This window comes from Mobula birostris, chromosome 25, assembly GCF_030028105.1.
Source record: "Mobula birostris isolate sMobBir1 chromosome 25, sMobBir1.hap1, whole genome shotgun sequence".
Classification (NCBI taxonomy): Eukaryota; Metazoa; Chordata; class Chondrichthyes; order Myliobatiformes; family Myliobatidae; genus Mobula; species Mobula birostris.
In genome coordinates this window covers 19548604-19565692 of record NC_092394.1, presented here as the reverse complement: position 1 = coordinate 19565692, position 17089 = coordinate 19548604, and the positions used below count along the sequence as shown (strand labels likewise).

Here is a 17089-nt window from a genome sequence, read left to right as displayed (position 1 = left end):
TAGTTCATTAAGCCGATTCAAAATTAAGTTGCTTAAAGGAAATTACATGCTGCAGATTGCAGTGAGAGTAATTCAGAAGAGGTACGTTCAGACATTTTGTACGTAGCCTGCACAACCCCGCTGTGATTCACTGGCGCCATCTGGGTATCTGCATCAAGCAGAAAGGAAATGCTGCATTTCTTGAAGTGAGAGCATATACACACACAGACAAGAGATTCTGCAGATGCTGTAAATTTTGGAGAAACTCAGCAAGTCAAGCAGCATCTATGGTGGGGAATAGTTGATATTTCAGGCCAAGACCCTTCAGCAGAGCATATCTTCTATGCTTTCAGGGAGAGAGCTCCAGCATTTTGACCCAGTGACAGTGAAGGGACAATAGATATCCAAATCAAGAGGGCAGCTTTCAGGTGGCGGTTTTCCCAGACTTTTGCTGTGATTGTCCTTCTAACTAGTAGAGGTCATAGGCTTGGAAAATGCTGTCTAGACTCAGAGTTGGAGGAGCATGTCAGTCCATGGCCTCTTCTACTGTCACGATGAGGCCACACTCAGATTGGAGGAGCAACACCTTATATTCTGTCTGGGTAGCCTCCAACCTGATGGCATGAACATCGATTTCTCAAACTTACAGTAATGCCCCCCGCCCCTCTCCTTCACCATTCCTCATTCCCCTTTCCCTCTCTCACCTTATCTTTTTACCTGCCTATCACCTCCCTCTGCTGCTCTTCCCCTTTTCTTTCTTCCATGGTCTTCTGTCCTCTCCCATCAGATTTGCCCTTCTCCAGCCCTGTACCTCTTTAACTTCCTCTTTTCTTCACCCCTCCTCCCCTGGTTTCACCTATCAGTTTGTGTTTCTTCCTCTTCTCCCCTCACCTTCTTACTCAGATTTTGGCCCGAAACATCCACTGTACTCTTCTCATAGATGCTGCCTGGCCTGCTGATTCCTCCAGCATTTTGTGTCTTGTTCGGATTTCCAGCATCTGCAGATTTTCTCTAGTTTGTCATCAGCTCAGAGTGCTTGTTGCTGACTATTCCTTTCTTGCTGCCTTGTTTGATGATTCCTCTGGTCGCAAAGCTAGGAAAACAGAATCTATCCTATCCTATTATAAGACCATTAGGCAATTTGGCCCATTGAATCTACTCTGCCATTCCATCATGGTCGATTTATTAACCCTTTCACCTCCATTCTCCTGCTTTCCCCAACTAATCAAGAACCTACCAAGCTCCGCTTTAAATCCGCTTTAAGTACACTCAATGACCTGACCTTCACAGCCAACTGTGACAATGAATTCCACAGATTCATCACCCTCTGGCTGAAGAAATTCCTCATCTGTTCTAAACAGACATCCCTTTATTCTGAGGCTGTGCCCTCTGGTCATTGACTCACCCGCTATAGGAAATATCTCTCCACATCCACTGCACTAGGCCTATCAATATTTGATAGAGTTCAATGAGATCCATAGAACCATAGAACATTACAGCACAGAAACAGGCCTTTTGACCCTTCCTGGCTGTGCCGAACCATTTTTCTGCCTAGTCCCACTGACCTGCACCTGGACCATATCCCTCCATACGCCTCTCATCCATGTACCTGTCCAAGTTTTTCTTAAATGTTAAAAGTGAGCCCGCATTTACCACTTATAGGGCGGGAGGAGAAGATGGCGGCGCGACGCAGCGCACGCAGCTCTCCGGTGAAATGATATTGTATTTGTAAGTAGGATGCCATGCACAATTCTGATTTGATGGAGACAGATGTGAGAAGGCACAGAGGAACATCTGGAGAAATTTCTGAAATGCCCGGTTCGCTGCCGCTGCTACTGTGCGATCAAGAATCTCCGGAGGGAAGGTCCCAAAATCCCCGGCTTTGCCTGCTGCTGGTGACCGAGGCTGAGGTCGAAGTGTTCGGCAGAGATGGTGGTCGGTACTTGGTGTCGGAGGGCTGACTGGAGCTCGAAGTTTTCGGACAACTCAGAGTCGGACTGTGGTCGGGCATGGCAGGGAGTTTTCTTCCTTCTCCCATCTGCGTGAGATGTGGGACTTTTGACAGACTGAACTTTTTACTGTGCCATGGCCTGCTCTTCATCAAGTTATGGTATTGTTGTAACTATATGCTATAATTATGTGATTTTTGTTAGTTTTTTTCTGTCTTGGTCTGTCCTGTGTTTCTGTGATATTACACTGGAGGAATATTGTATCATTTCTTAATGCATGCATTACTAAATGACAATAAAAGAGGACTGCGTGTCCTCATAATCTAATAATCTGGCAGCTCATTCCACGCTCCCACCACTCTCTGTGTGAAGAAGCCCCCACTAATTTTCCCTTTAAACTTTTCCCCCTTCACCCTTAACCCATGTCCTCTGGTTTTTTTCTCCCCTAGCCTCAGTGGAAAAAGCCTGCTTGCATTCACTCTATCTACACCCATCATAATTTTATATACCTCTAACAAATCTCCCCTCATTCTTCTACGCTCCAGGGAATAAAGTCCTAACCTATTCAACCTTTCTCTGTAACTCAGTTTCTCAAGACCCGGCAACATCCTTTTAAACCTTCTCTGCACTCTTTCAACCTTATTAATATCCTTCCTGTAATTTGGTGACCAAAACTGAACACAATACTCCAAATTCGGCATCACCAATGCCTTATACAATCTCACCATAACATTCCAACTCTTATACTCAATACTTTGATTAATAAAGGCCAATGTACCAAAAGCTCTCTTTATGACCCTATCTACCTGTGACACCACTGCTAGGGAATTTTGTATCTGTATTCCCAGATCCCTTTGTTCTACTGCACTCCTCAGTGCCTCACCATTTACCTTGTATGTTCTACCTTGGTTTGTCCTTCCAAAGTGCAATACCTCACACTTGTCTGTATTAAACTCCGCCATTTTTCAGCCCATTTTACCAGCTGGTCCAAATCCCTCTGCAAGCTTTGAGAACTTTCCTCACTGTCCACTACACTTCCAATCTTTGTATCATCAGCAAATTTGCTGATCCAATTTACCACATTATCATCCAGATCATTGATATAGATGACAAATAACAATGGACCCAGCACTGATCCCAGTGGCACACCACTAGTCACAGGCCTCCACTCAGAGAAGCAATCATCCACTACCACTCTCTGGCTTCTTCCATTGAGCCAATGTCTAATCCAATTTACCACCTCTCCATGTATAGCTAGCGACTGAATCTTCCTAGCTAACCTCCCATGCGGAACCTTGTCAAAGGCCTTACTGAAGTCCATGTAGACAACATCCACTGCCTTTCCTTCATCCAGTTTCCTGGTAACCTCCTCAAAAAACTCTAACAGATTGGTTAAACATGACCTAACATGCACAAAGCCATGGTGACTCCCCCTAATAAGTCCCTGTCTATCCAAATACTTGTAGATCCTATCTCTTAGTACTCCTCCCAATAATTTACCTACTACCGACGTCAAACTTACCGGCCTATAATTTCCCGGATTACTTTTAGAAATTCTTTTAAATAACGGAACAACATGAGCTATCCTCCAATCCTCCGGCACCTCACCCACAGATACCAACATTTTAAATACATCTGCCAGGGCCCCTGCAATTTCAACACTAGTCTCCTTCAAGGTCCGAGGGAATACCCTGTCAGGTCCTGGGGATTTACCTACTCTGATTTGCCTCAAGATAGCAAGCACCTCCTCCTCCTTAATATGTATAGGTTCCATGACCTCACTACCTGTTTGCCTTATTTTCATCGACTCCATGCCAGTTTCCTTGGTAAATACAGACGCAAAAAACCCATTTAAGATCGCCCTCATTTCTTTTGGCTCCATACATAGCCGACCACTCTGATCTTCAAGAGGACCAATTTTATCCTTTACTATCCTTTTGCTCTTAATATAACTGTAGATGCTCTTTGGATTATCCGTCACCTTGACTGCCAAAGCAACTTCATGTCTTCTTTTAGCCCTCCTAATTTCTTTCTTAAGTATTTTTTTGCACTTTTTATACTCCTCAAGCACCTTATTTGCTCCCTGTTTCCTATACATGTCATACATCTCTCTCTTCTTCTTTATCAGAGTTCCAATATCCCTTGAGAATCAAGGTTCCTTATAATGTGATATACTGCGTCCGGTGCTCCTGATGTGGCCTTCTATATATTGGCGAGACCCGACGCAGACTGGGAGATTGTTTCGCTGAACACCTACGCTCTGTCCGCCAGAGAAAGCACATTTTAATTCCACACCCATTCCCATTCTGACATGTCTATCCACGGCCTCCTCTACTGTAAAGATGAAGCCACACTCAGGTTGGAGGAACAACACCTTATATTCCATCTGGGTAGCCTCCAACCTGATGGCATGAACAATGACTTCTCAAACTTCCGCTAATGCCCCACCTCCCCCTCGTACCCCATCCGTTATTTATTTATATACACACACATTGTTTTTCTCTCTCTTTTTCTCCCTCTGTCCCTCTCACTATACCCCTTGCCCATCCTCTGGGTTTTCCCCCCCTCCCACTTTTCTTTCTCCCTGGGTCTCCTGTCCCATGATCCTCTCATATCCCTTTTGCCAATCACCTGTCCAGCTCTTGGCTCCATCCCTCCCCCTCCTGTCTTCTTCTATCATTTTGGATCTCCCCCTCCCACTTTCAAATCTCTTACTAGCTCTTCTTTCAGTTAGTCCTGATGAAGGGTCTCGGCCCAAAACGTTGACTGTACCTCTTCCTAGAGATGCTGCCTGGCCTGCTGCGCTCACCAGCAACTTTGATGTGTGTTGCTTGAATTTCCAGCATCTGCAGAATTCCTCAGGTTTCCCTATTCTTAATCACTTTACCTTTTATCCTGACAGGAACATACAAACTCTGCGCTCTCAAAATTTCTCCTTTGAAGGCCTCCAACTTACCAATCACATCCTTGCTAGAGAACAACCTGTCCCAATCCACGCTTTTTAGATCCTTTCTCATTTCTTCAAATTTGGCCTTTTTCCAGTTTAGAACCTCAATCCGAGGACCAGATCTATCTTTATCCGTCCCACCTCAGTTTTCTAAATTCCAGTGAGTACAAGCTCAGAACCATTGAATGCTCCTCATACATTAACCCTTTTATTCCCAGAATCATTTGCATGAACTTCTCCAATGCTAGCACATCTTTTCTTAGATAAGGAGTCCAAAACTGCTCACAATACTCCAAATGTGGTTTGACCAATGCCTTATAAAGCCTCAGCATCACATCCTTGCTTTTATATTCTAGACCTCTCAAAATGAATGCTAACATTCCATTTGACTTCCTTGCCATTGACTCAACCTGCAAGTTAACTTTTAGGGAATTCTGCACAAGGACTGCAAGTGCCTCTGTACCTCTGACTTTTGAATTTTCTTCCCATTTAGAAAATCGTCTATGCCTTTATTCCTTCATCTAAAGTGTATGACCATAGACTTAACTACACTATATTACACCTGACACTTCTTTACCCATTTTCCCATTCTGTGTGTCCATCTACAGATTCCCTGCTTCCTCCGCATTACCTGCCACCATCTATCTTTGCAAATTTGGCCACAAAGCCATCAATTCCATCATCTAAATAGTAGACATAAAGTGGCATGCAAAAGTTTGGGCACCCTGGTCAAAATTTCTGTTACTGTGAATAGCTAAGCGAGTAAAAGATGACCTGATTTCCAAAAGGCATAAAGTTAAAGATGACACATTTCTTTAATATTTTAAGCAAGATTACTTTTTTTATTTCCATCTTTTACAGTTTCAAAATAACAAAAACGGTAAAGGGCCTGAAGCAAAAGTCTGGGCACCCTGCATGGTCAGTACTTAGTAACACCCCCTTTGGCAAGTATCACAGCTTGTAAACGCTTTCTGTAGCCAGCTAAGAGTCTTCCAATTCTTGTTTGGGGGATTTTCACCCATTCTTCCTTGCAAAAGGCTTCTAGTTCTGTGAGATTCTTGGGCCGTTTTGCATGCACTGCTCTTCTGAGGTCCATCTACAGATTTTTGATGATGTTTAGGTCAGGGGACTGCGAGGGCCATGGCAAAATCTTCAGCTTGTGCCTCTTGAGGTAGTCCATTGTGGATTTTGTGCTGTTGTAGAAGCCATCCTCTTTTCATCTTCAGTTTTTTTGCAGATGGTGTGATGTCTGCTTCCAGAATTTGTTGGTATTTAATTGAATTCATTCTTCCCTCTACCAGTGAAAAGTTCCCCGTGCCACTGGCTGCAACAAAAGCCCAAAGCATGATTGATCCACCCCCGTGCTTACAGTTGGAGAGGTGTTCTTTTCATGAAATTCTGCACCTTTTTTTCTCCAATCATATCTTTGCTCATTGCGGCCAAAAAGTTCTATTTTAACTTCATCAGTCCACAGGACTTGTTTCCAAAATGCATCAGGCTTGCTTAGATGTTCCTTTGCAAACTTCTGACGCTGAATTTTGTGGTGAGGATGCAGGAAACGTTTTCATCTGATGACTCTTCCATGAAGGTCATATTTGTGCAGGTGCCACTGCACAGTAGAGCGGTGCACCACCATTCCAGAGTCTGCTAAATCTTCCTCAAGGTCTTTTGCAGTCAAATGGGGGTTTTGATTTGCCTTTCTAGCAATCCTATGAGCAGTTCTCTCAGAAAGTTTTCTTGGTCTTCCAGACCTCAACTTGACCTCCACCGTTCCTGTTAACCGCCATTTCTTAATTACATTACGAACTGAGGAAACGGCTACCTGAAAACGCTTTGCTATCTTCTTATAGCCTTCTCCTGCTTTGTGGGCATCATTTACTTTAATTTTTAGAGTACTAGTCTGCTGATTGTTGGGACTAGGTTTGAGGTATCAGGGTATTTATAAAGCTTTGAAATTTGCATCACCTGGTCTTTCCTAACGATGACTGTGAATAAGCCATAGCCCTAACAAGCTAATTAAGGTCTGAGACCTTGGTAAAAGTTATCTGAGAGCTCAAATCTTGGGGTGCCCAAACTTTTGCATGGTGCTCCTTTCCTTTTTTTCCCACTCTAAAATTGTACAAAACAAAAATAATACACTAATCTTGCTTAAAATGTTGAAAAGGATGTTTCATCTTTAACTTTATGACTCTTGGAGATCAGTTCATCTTCTACTCACTTAACTATTCACAGTAACAGAAATTTTGACCAGGGGCGCCCAAACTTTTGCATGGCACTGTATATTGTGAAAAGAAGTGGTCCCGATGCCAACCCCTGTGGAACATCATTAGCCACCGACAGCCAACCAGAATAGATCCTCTTTATTCTGATTCTCTGCCTCCTGCCAGTCAACCTTTTATCCATGTTAGTATCTTTCCTGTAATACCATGGGTGCTTATCTTGTTAAGAAGTATCATGTGCAGCACTGTGTCAAAGACCTTCTGAAAATCCAAGTAAATTTCATCCACTGCCTCACCTTCATATATTCTGCCTGTTATTCTCTCAAAAAATTCCAATAGATTTGTCACGCAAGATTTTGCCTTCAAGAAACCATGCTTAGTTTGGCCTACTTAATCATGCATCTTCAAGTATCCTGAAACCTCATCCTTAATAATGTACTCCAATATTTTCCCAAACACTGAAGTCAGAGTAACTGGCCTATAATTTAATTTCTAATGGTCCTGTTCATCACTACTGTGTGATTGTGAATCATAGGCCAACTTTGTTCTTGTGGATCAAGTAAAGTTGATGAAACATTGAGAATTGTGCTTTAGCGCACTGAGATAAAGTTTTTATGACTACATCAAAAGTGCTTAAAACTAAGCAAACAAAATAGCTGATATGCTCTTAAGACAAATGCCAGAATTCCCTGAGAATCAGATCTATGTGTACAAAAGGAGCTGACACAACACTGCCAAAGGACCAGCGGTACTCCTATTTCCCAGCCCCATACTCTCATAGATTATGATTCTTCAGGTTCTCTATTCAGGTACTTTAGAATGAAACCAGTTTCTGTATCCACCACTCTTTCACCACTTCAGCTTCAAACCCCAACTAATCTATGTGTGAAAGTATACTTGCTCACACCTCTGATTCCAAGGGACATATCTGGATTTAACTTAACTCCACCATGGGCAGTTACAACCCCAGCTATGAAAGCAGGAGGGTTGGGCAGGAAGCTAGCAACCCCATCCCATATAAAACGCAGGGCTACAGAAGCTCCAGAGATCTCATCCCTGGGAAAGGAAGGATCTTTGAAGATAGGCCACATCTGGGGATAACTTGAAAGACTGGACCAGGACAGAAGACTCTGGTGAGCAGCTGTCCATGGTCTACGCCCCAGTAGGGGTGCAGGTCAAATAAAAAGTGTCCTCCTTGTTTGCTCCAGGGGCTTCTCAATTTTATATATCTCAACTAAATCTGTCTCCCCCCACCCCCCAATAACAAGAACTTTGCCTACCTCTTATCATAACTACAGTTCTTCAGGCCTGGCAAAATCCTTATAAATTTCCTCTTTAATGCTAACATTCTTTTGTAGTGTAGCACTAAAAGTTGGCATGGCGTGTTGCAACAGTACACTGAGGCAATTCAAGCCTTACTTCCGATCTCAGACAGATAATCCTGGCTGCCATCATTCATTCAGATGCTATTAGATAGGTGCAAAAGCTCCACGTCACAAACTAAAAGAGTACAGGGGAGCTCTTGCCTACAGCCAAAATCGATCCTTCAGCCAAATTAATTACTCGATCACTACTCACGTAATCTCACTAGGCACAAATTAACAGTCACCGTTTTCAGTCTTGCAATCTCTAGGCTACAAAGCCTTATCACACTTTTCAATATAAAAACGAAAGTTTCGTTATCTAAATCATTGTGACAACATTGTTATTTTAAAACCAGTAACAGCAAATGAACGTTTACGCTTAATGAATACAAAACAACTGACAGAAAATTGTATTTTGAAGGATCCAACAGTCTGTTGGAGGAACTCGTGGGTCGAGTAGCATCTGGGAGAAAAGGAATTGTCGATGTTTGCTCCAACAAATTGTTTGTTACTCCAGATTTCAGCATTTATAGTTTCTTTATCACCTTGGCATCAGTCCAGATGTATTCAAACTTCTCACATGTAATTAACTGTAGAAGTTACACGTCGACCTACAGGGTGGCGGAGAGCCCAGAGATCGTGGACCCTGGGGTTAACCTAGGATGACAGGGCGATGCAAGCCTCACTCTCTCTCCAGCTCCAGCTACTGGCAGAGAGGAGGGTGACGGAAGAGACAGTGATCGGGAAAGGAGCAGGTCAGGTCCCCTCCCCACCTTCAAGCCCGGAGCTTGCTCCCGCCACGCTCACCGGGACCGGGCCCTGTTCGAGGCCAGCGGCGTGCCCACCTTTCCCGTCTGCTCGGCTACACCGAGAGGCGGACTGCGACGAGGGAGTGGTCAGCAGGGCAGGTGTGTGGACAGAGTCGCGGTCGCCGGTATCAGGATCAGTCCCCATTTACCTCTCCCAGCCCCTCACTTACCCTCCCAGTAGTTGCTACTCCCCGCCGCCATCTCTGTTGTCCAACGTCACCCGCCTGGATCCCCATTACCTACATGTCCGAGAGAGGGGGGAGGACCAGAACAAAAAAAAACAATCAACCACGCAGACTCAAAGAACTACTCAAGCAAAGCAACCACACTAATATTGCTAGTAGTATTTAGTTATATGCTCTTTTTTCTGTCGCTTGTTATTCAATCTGTTCTTATTTAAAATGTTGATAACTTTCAATTACCTCTGAATAGTATGGCACAGTCTACATTTTTAAAGGGACCGCTCAGGAATTGATGTGTGCGCGTGCGCGTTAGTGAAGCAGTTGGGTTTTCAGTCATAGTCATAATCATAATCATACTTTATTGATCCCGGGGGAAATTGGTTCTGGTGAGCGGCTTTCGCTTGCTGTTCTCAAATCCGAAGTAGGCGATCTACCATTGACGTTCAGGTTGACAGCTTTGCAGGAAATGGTGTAAGGTTTATTGATGTAAGGTTTTGCGATTTTACATAAACTTTCGGGCCATCTGGCCGAGAAGTTAAATTTAGACCATAAGACCATAAGACAAAGGAGCAGAAGTAGGCCATTCGGCCCATCGAGTCTGCTCCGCCATTTTATCATGAGCTGATCCATTTTATCCTATTTAGTCCCACCGCCCCGCCTTCTCACCATAACCTTTGATGCCCTGGCTACTCAGATACCTATCAATCTCTGCCTTAAAGACACCCAATGACTTGGCCTCCACTGCTGCCCGTGGCAACAAATTCCATAGATTCACCACCATCTGACTAAAAAAATTTTTTCGCATTTCTGTTCTGAAAGGGCGCCCTTAAATCCTGAAGTCATGCCCTCTCGTACTAGACTCCCCCATCATGGGAAACAACTTTGCCACATCCACTCTGTCCATGCCTGTAAATTTGATTCGCTCTGCACTTGCTAAGAGTTTTCTCGCTTATTTTAGCGTCTGCAGTGTGTCTTACAGGCAGAGGGGTCGATTCAGAAAATAATAATGCATTTTGGAATGGCTTACAAATATTGGTTTTGGTGAAAAGGTTTAACTCCTAGTATTCACCTCCCTAAGAGTTGTTTATGGTATAAGGCAAAATAGACCAATAATCTTTTACCAAAGTTTTTTGTTCCTCCCTCCCCACCGACATAAATGGTTTTAGTTGTAGAAGAAAAACTTTATCGACTTTATCATTGCAATTAAAGTTGCAATAGCTCTTCAGTGCACCTAAATGATTGTCGATTGTCCTAGCTTAAAATCTAAAATTCTGACGTCTAAAACGGTTTTACTTGATTCAGGATAAACATTCCCTGAGTACCCTCCAGTTTCCGCTCTGCAACTTAAAACATGCTTGTATTTTCTTCTTCCATCCCGAAATGTCCAGTGTGTTTCTCTGCCCACCGATGCTGCTTGATTTGTTCAACGCTTCGAACGTTCTCTGTGCATATTTGCAGGGAGTATGTATCTAACCTGAATTCTGGTGCTTATTTGCATTACAATTGTATTTTATAATAAACACAATACGGTCACATAATGTAACAATGAGAGAATCAAACTTTAGTGCTTGATTTTCTTTTGAGGAACTTCCTAAAAGAACATTGGGATTAAAAAAAAACTTGACAGTACTTTGCTTGCGTATTCCTCAATAAAAATACTATTATTTTCCTTCGCTACATCCTACAGAGTGGCGAATCTTTTTGAGAACGTGCGCCCACATTAGTAATAAGCTTCAACAAGCCGGCTGTAAAATATGTCATCATTAGTGCAGCAAAAATCTCACTGAGTAAAGTGTGTTTACCCTTTCTGGCTCGTCCTCCTTCCCCCCACCGTGATAAAATTAGTGATACAATTATCCCGCGTGCTAAAGGTAAATAAAAGATTACCATTAATTAATAAATTAGTAACATCAAAAAAATGAGCATTTTAAAGAAAAAAGACAAGTATTGTAGTTTATTTGCTATTAAAATATAACGGAGATTAAAATAAATGAAGCATTTAAGAAAGTTGGGAAAACATTTCAAAATAGCATTGCTGTTGTCACATAAAACATAAATGTGTATATGACATTATAAGCTTTGCTGTATAGTTATAAGAATCAAGGGGAATAAGAGATTTTGTAGATGCTGGGAATTCAGAGCAACACACACAAAATGCTGAAGGAACTCAACAGGTAAGACAGCATCTATGGAAATGAACCAACAGTTCGCGTTTCCGGCCGACATCCTTCTTTAAGACTGGAAAGGAAAGGGGTAGAGGTCAGAATAAAATGGTGGGGGTAAAATGACTAGCCAAAAGGTGTAAACATATTTTCTTCTCAGTGAGACTGTTGCACTAATGATGGCAACGGCTTGTAATTTTTTTCCCGCGACTTATGTACATAGAATTGGTTTCAATAGTTAATTCTAGTCCTATAGTTAGATTTGGCCAAGTTAGTAACCAAATCAATAGATGAATGTGCTGATGAATATACTGTTATATTGCCATTGTAACATTTTTCAAACAGTTGAAAGTTTCAGGCATATAATTCTAGAATTTCAGAGCGTTATTATCTGGATTTTTATTAGATCCAGTTACTAGCCAGCAGATCTTTCATTTTTTTCCTCTGTTCAGCTCTGAAGTCAACACATTTTTTGCCTTCAAATTGTGCTGCTTTGTAAATCAATCAATTGTATTTCAAAATTATCCTAATCTGCAGTTTAATGTGAAAAAGACTATGGAGCTGGTGGCAGACCTGAGGAGAACTAAGGTACCGGTGACCCCTGTTTCCATCCAGGGGGTCAGTGTGGATATGGTGGAGGATTACAAATACCTGGGGATACGAACTGACAATAAACTGGACTGGTCAAAGAACACTGAGGCTGTCTACAAGAAGGGTCAGAGCCGTCTCTATTTCCTGAGGAGACTGAGGTCCTTTAACATCTGCCGGACGATGCTGAGGATGTTCTACGAGTCTGTGGTGGCCAGTGCAATCATGTTTGCTGTGGTGTGCTGGGGCAGCAGGCTGAGGGTAGCAGACACCAACAGAATCAACAAACTCATTCGTAAGGCCAGTGATGTTGCGGGGATGGATCTGGACTCTCTGACGGCGGTGTCTGAAAAGAGGATGCTGTCCAAGTTGCATGCCATCTTGGACAATGTCTCCCATCCATTACATAATGTACTGGTTGGGCACAGGAGTACATTCAGCCAGAGACTCATTCCACCGAGATGCAACACGGAGCGTCATAGGAAGTCATTCCTGCCTGTGGCCATCAAAATTTACAACTCCTCTCTTGGAGGGTCAGACACCCTGAGCCAATAGGCTGGTCCTGGACTTATTTCCTGGCATAATTTACATGTTACTATTTAATTATTTATGTTTTTATTACTATTTAATTATTTATGGTGCAACTGTAACGAAAACCAATTTCCCCCGGGATCAATAAAGTTTGACTAATCAACCTCCTACCGCATTCTGAATTATTTGTTTCCTTTGTGAATTTTGCAGTTTCCTCGGGTTACCTGAACTTCCCGATTCAGAATTGTAGGATGTCCAACGTACTTTGCAAACAGATTAACAAAAATTAGCCTCTTTACCAATCATGCTGGGTACACCACCAGTTGTCATGAAAACTATTAAGGAACGGTCAACTTGTAGACTCTACTGCTGCCTTATATATTTCAATCTCTGTTCAGGTAACGCTACCAAGGTAACTAGCTCTCCGCACATTTCAGCACGCCTATAAAAATAAAGCTAGCCCAGCTCCTCAAATAATCTTTTGTTGGTTCTGCTATGTTTGTTCCCATCATTAATATTCTGTTTTTGCAAGTGTCTGCTCATTGGCAAATCCTCAATAGGCTGAATAATTTAATAAGGCAATAATTTTAAAGAAGAACGCACTCTAGCCATGACTCTTAACAGATTCTCCGTCACACTGGTTTTCCATGTTGAGCAATAATCTTTGAAACTTTAAAATTAGCAGCAACTAAATGAAATAAGGTAATCAAAATATTTGGCTGCATTGTCGTTGCTTTTTCGAGAAATGTGTTCTTTTTATTCTCACTTATCGCAAGCTAAGAAGTTCATTGAAACTGTTCACAAGCAGTTAGGAAAGAGGAAATAATGCAAGGATTTCTACAGGTCAAAGGCTGTGAGCTATTTGTCAACTCTCGCCTATTATTAAGTATGATATTTTATTTAATCAAGTTTATGTATTACCCAAACACTACTGGATGTTGTTTACATTTGCCTTGCCTGAGAAACATTCCGAAAACCCTTTTATTGCAGCATGACCACAGACCATAAACTTTTCTTGAATTTGCACTCTTCACCAAGGAATAGGACGCAGTCCATCCTTTTCTTGGCCGGCATTTCTGCCATTTCCGTAGCATTTGACTGTTTTTGTTTTAAACACGAGGTCAAATTGCTAGCTCAAAGTTCAACACAGCGCGGATGGAAAGCGTGCGAGGTGTCGGCCGGATTCGTACTCGTGACCATTTGCCTCGGGGTCCGGTGCTGACGCCACTGCATCGCCGGCCGTTTGAAAATTCAGCTATCAGCATTTATCGTGGCCGAGACGAGGAAACTTTGTTCTGCACTTCAGTGCGTGTATTGACATAACAGGGTCCAACTACATTGATACCACGGTCAAAGAAGCCCACCAGTACCTCTACTTCCCCAGGAGGCTGAAGAAATTTGGCATATCCTCTATGAAATTCACCAATTTAAAATTAATATACCACAGAGAGCGTCCTATCAGACTTATCGTAGCTTGATATGACAACTACTCTGCCATGACCAGAAGTGACTGGAGAAAACACAAAATACTCTGCAGATACTGGGGTCAAAACAACAATCACAACACGCCGGAGGAACTCAGCAGGTCGGGCAGCATCCGTGGAAAAGATCGGTCGACGTTTCGGGCCGGAAGCCTTCGTCAGGGCTGTAGGGGGAAGGAGCAGAGGCCCTATAAAGAAGGTGGGGGGAGGGTGGGAAGGAAAAGGCTGGTAGGTTCCAGGTGAAAAACCAGTAAGGGGAAAGATAAAGGGATGGGGGGGGGGGAAGCAGGGAGCGGATAGGCAGGAAAGGTGAAGAAGGAATAGGGGAAAACACAATGAGTAGTAGAAGGAGGCGGAACCATGAGGGAGGTGATAGGCAGCTGGGGGAGGGGGCAGAGTGACATAGGGATAGGGGAAGGGAGGGGGAGGGAATTACCGAAGTTGGAGAATTCTATGTTCATACCAAGGGACTGGAGACTACCTAGACGGTATATAAGGTGTTGCTCCTCCAACTGGAGTTCAGCCTCATCATGGCAGTAGAGGAAACTATGTATGGACATACAGTATCCGAATGGGAATGTGAAGCAGAGTTGAAGTGGGTGGCAACCGGGGGATCCTGTCTGTTGTGGTGGACGGAGCGGAGGTGCTCGAGAAAGTTGTGAACACAGCTAAACACATTGACACTTGTCTATGCTTCTCGCCAGTCAGTTTAATCGAAGATTCCACCTACCCATCCTTATCGACCTATTTATCTCTTCTCACCTCCGCCCCACCCCCAAAATCAAGCAGTAGATACAAAAGCATGAAACCATGTACCACAAGGCTCAAGGACAGCTTCTGTCCTGCTGTTATAACAGTTCCCTAGTTACGATAAAATTGACTCCATCTTGTATGAACTTGCACGTCATTGTCTACCTGCATGCATTCTCTATAACACTTTATTCTGCACTCTTATTGTTTTATCTTGTACTATCTCAATTACAACCTGTTGTAATGAATTGACCTGTATGAATGAGATGCAGGACAAGTTTTCACTATACCTCAGTACATGTGACAATAATAAACCAATTTACCTTTGGGTTCCTGAAGATTCTCAACACTAGTACCATTGGTTGAAAATGCAGAATGAAAAAAATATAAGTACCTGACATCAATTGATAAGAAATCATGTTTCTTTAGCTAACTTTAACATGCGCTTGTAGATTAAGTGGTTTTCAGTGCTGTGATTCAGCCCAGATTTTATTCCAATCTGTACATTATCTTAAAACAATCCATTGCAACCAAATTATTAATAACACAAATGATCAATAATGCTAGCACACGTTAACCTTATTACACAAATTTGGGATGACACTAAAATACTGTTAAATTATTAAATAAAACCACAGCCATCAGTGCCAATTCTGCAGATTTTGCTGCATTACTTCAAAGAACTTTTATGTTTGCATCAGAGGCCCAGATAAGATCTCAATTAACATTTCATTCAAAAGATAGCTACTCTCAAGCCCCACTGAAATAAGTGAGACATTTCAACATTTTAGACGTTTGTATTGCACTACACGGGAATAAAATAAACTTGGAGAACGGCAGCAAGTTGTATAAACCAACTGATCTTCCTTTCCTAAAATTATGCCAGTCGTGCTCCAAGCATACATTTTGAAGGTTAGTAATTATCTTCTTCAAGGTAGCTTCTGACACAACACTATGCATGAAAAAAATTTATTTGTTTACTTTAGCAATAAATCTAGTATATATTTTTATTTTCCATACAAATCAGAAACATTTAAGTTCAATTAACTGACTTAGGCACCCAATAACAATCTACATTTCCAACTGTTTGGGCCTCAGTTTCATTTGTCAATTGAACAAATTGTTTTTCATATCTTTAATCATAGATTCTTCATCCAGTTGCAGACTACTATTTTGTGATTTAAAATGGATTTACATCAAAATTACATTATATGGGGTGTCCAGGGAAGGGTAGGACTGCTGGTGAAGGGGCTTGTCGTGTCTGGTCTGGGGCGGCTCACTTACCTTTGGTCCCCACCAAAGTCACTCAGCTTTCACCAATGGCTTCAAGTGGCTGTTTGCATGCGACAGTGGCATAAGCCAGTACACCGCTTTGATAGTGGAGTCAGACCAGGTGAGGGTGGCTGGAGGGTCTCATACCCCAGTGAGACAGCCTCATGCCTGTCCTTGCAAGCAAAGTTAGCCCCAGAGGAGGGGGGTTGGGGTTGAGACATACAGTAAGATCCAACGCCAGGAAGGCGGTTTTGCAACGCTCTGTGGACAGTGAAGGGCATGAGGAAGCACAGAAGTAGTCAAGGTAACCAAATCCCCAGTTGTGAAAACTACTTGTAGCACTGGACCCAGACTTCCGAGGCAGAGAGAGTGGAACTTCCCCTATGCAATGGCTTTTTCACTAAAAACTCCCACCCGCACAGGTTTCCTGTCATTGTTTGATACAACGGTCAACCACCACATGGAAAGCATTGTTTTATGCTTCAAAAAACATTTTATCATTCCTTTTTGCATGCATTACTAAATGACATGTCCTCATAATCATAATAAATAAAGACATTTTGTCCTGGTGTATGCCAATTTGTAGTCTGTGATTGGTGCTATAAATTTAGAGTAGAATTGTATGACTCTCAAATCACTGACAATCTGACAAATAAGATTCTGAAATCACTAATATTCTGAAAAATGATACAAAGTTTGACATAGCGAACTGCATAATCGTTTTGCACAAATTATGTGCATATAACTGCAGAAACAGATCCCTTACAAATTTAAAATTCAGTGGTACTTTGGTGTATTTAGTCATTGTAAAGCAGTAGCTCTGATCATAGTTCCCTAACCAGTCAGAATAGGCAAG

General features: G+C 42.4%; 1 protein-coding gene across 2 annotated transcripts in view; it reads right to left on the bottom strand.

Annotated features, from left to right (window-relative positions):
• The window catches only part of gosr1 (golgi SNAP receptor complex member 1), a 126650-nt gene extending 117148 nt beyond the window's left edge, over positions 1 to 9502 (bottom strand). For both annotated transcript variants that reach the window (XM_072243166.1, XM_072243167.1), the window contains exon 1: positions 9438 to 9502. In XM_072243166.1, coding sequence (XP_072099267.1) covers positions 9438 to 9468 — 31 coding nt within the window. In that variant the 5' untranslated portion in view covers positions 9469 to 9502. The remainder of the gene's footprint in view (positions 1 to 9437) is intronic.
• Between the last annotated feature and the right edge of the window lie 7587 nt (positions 9503 to 17089).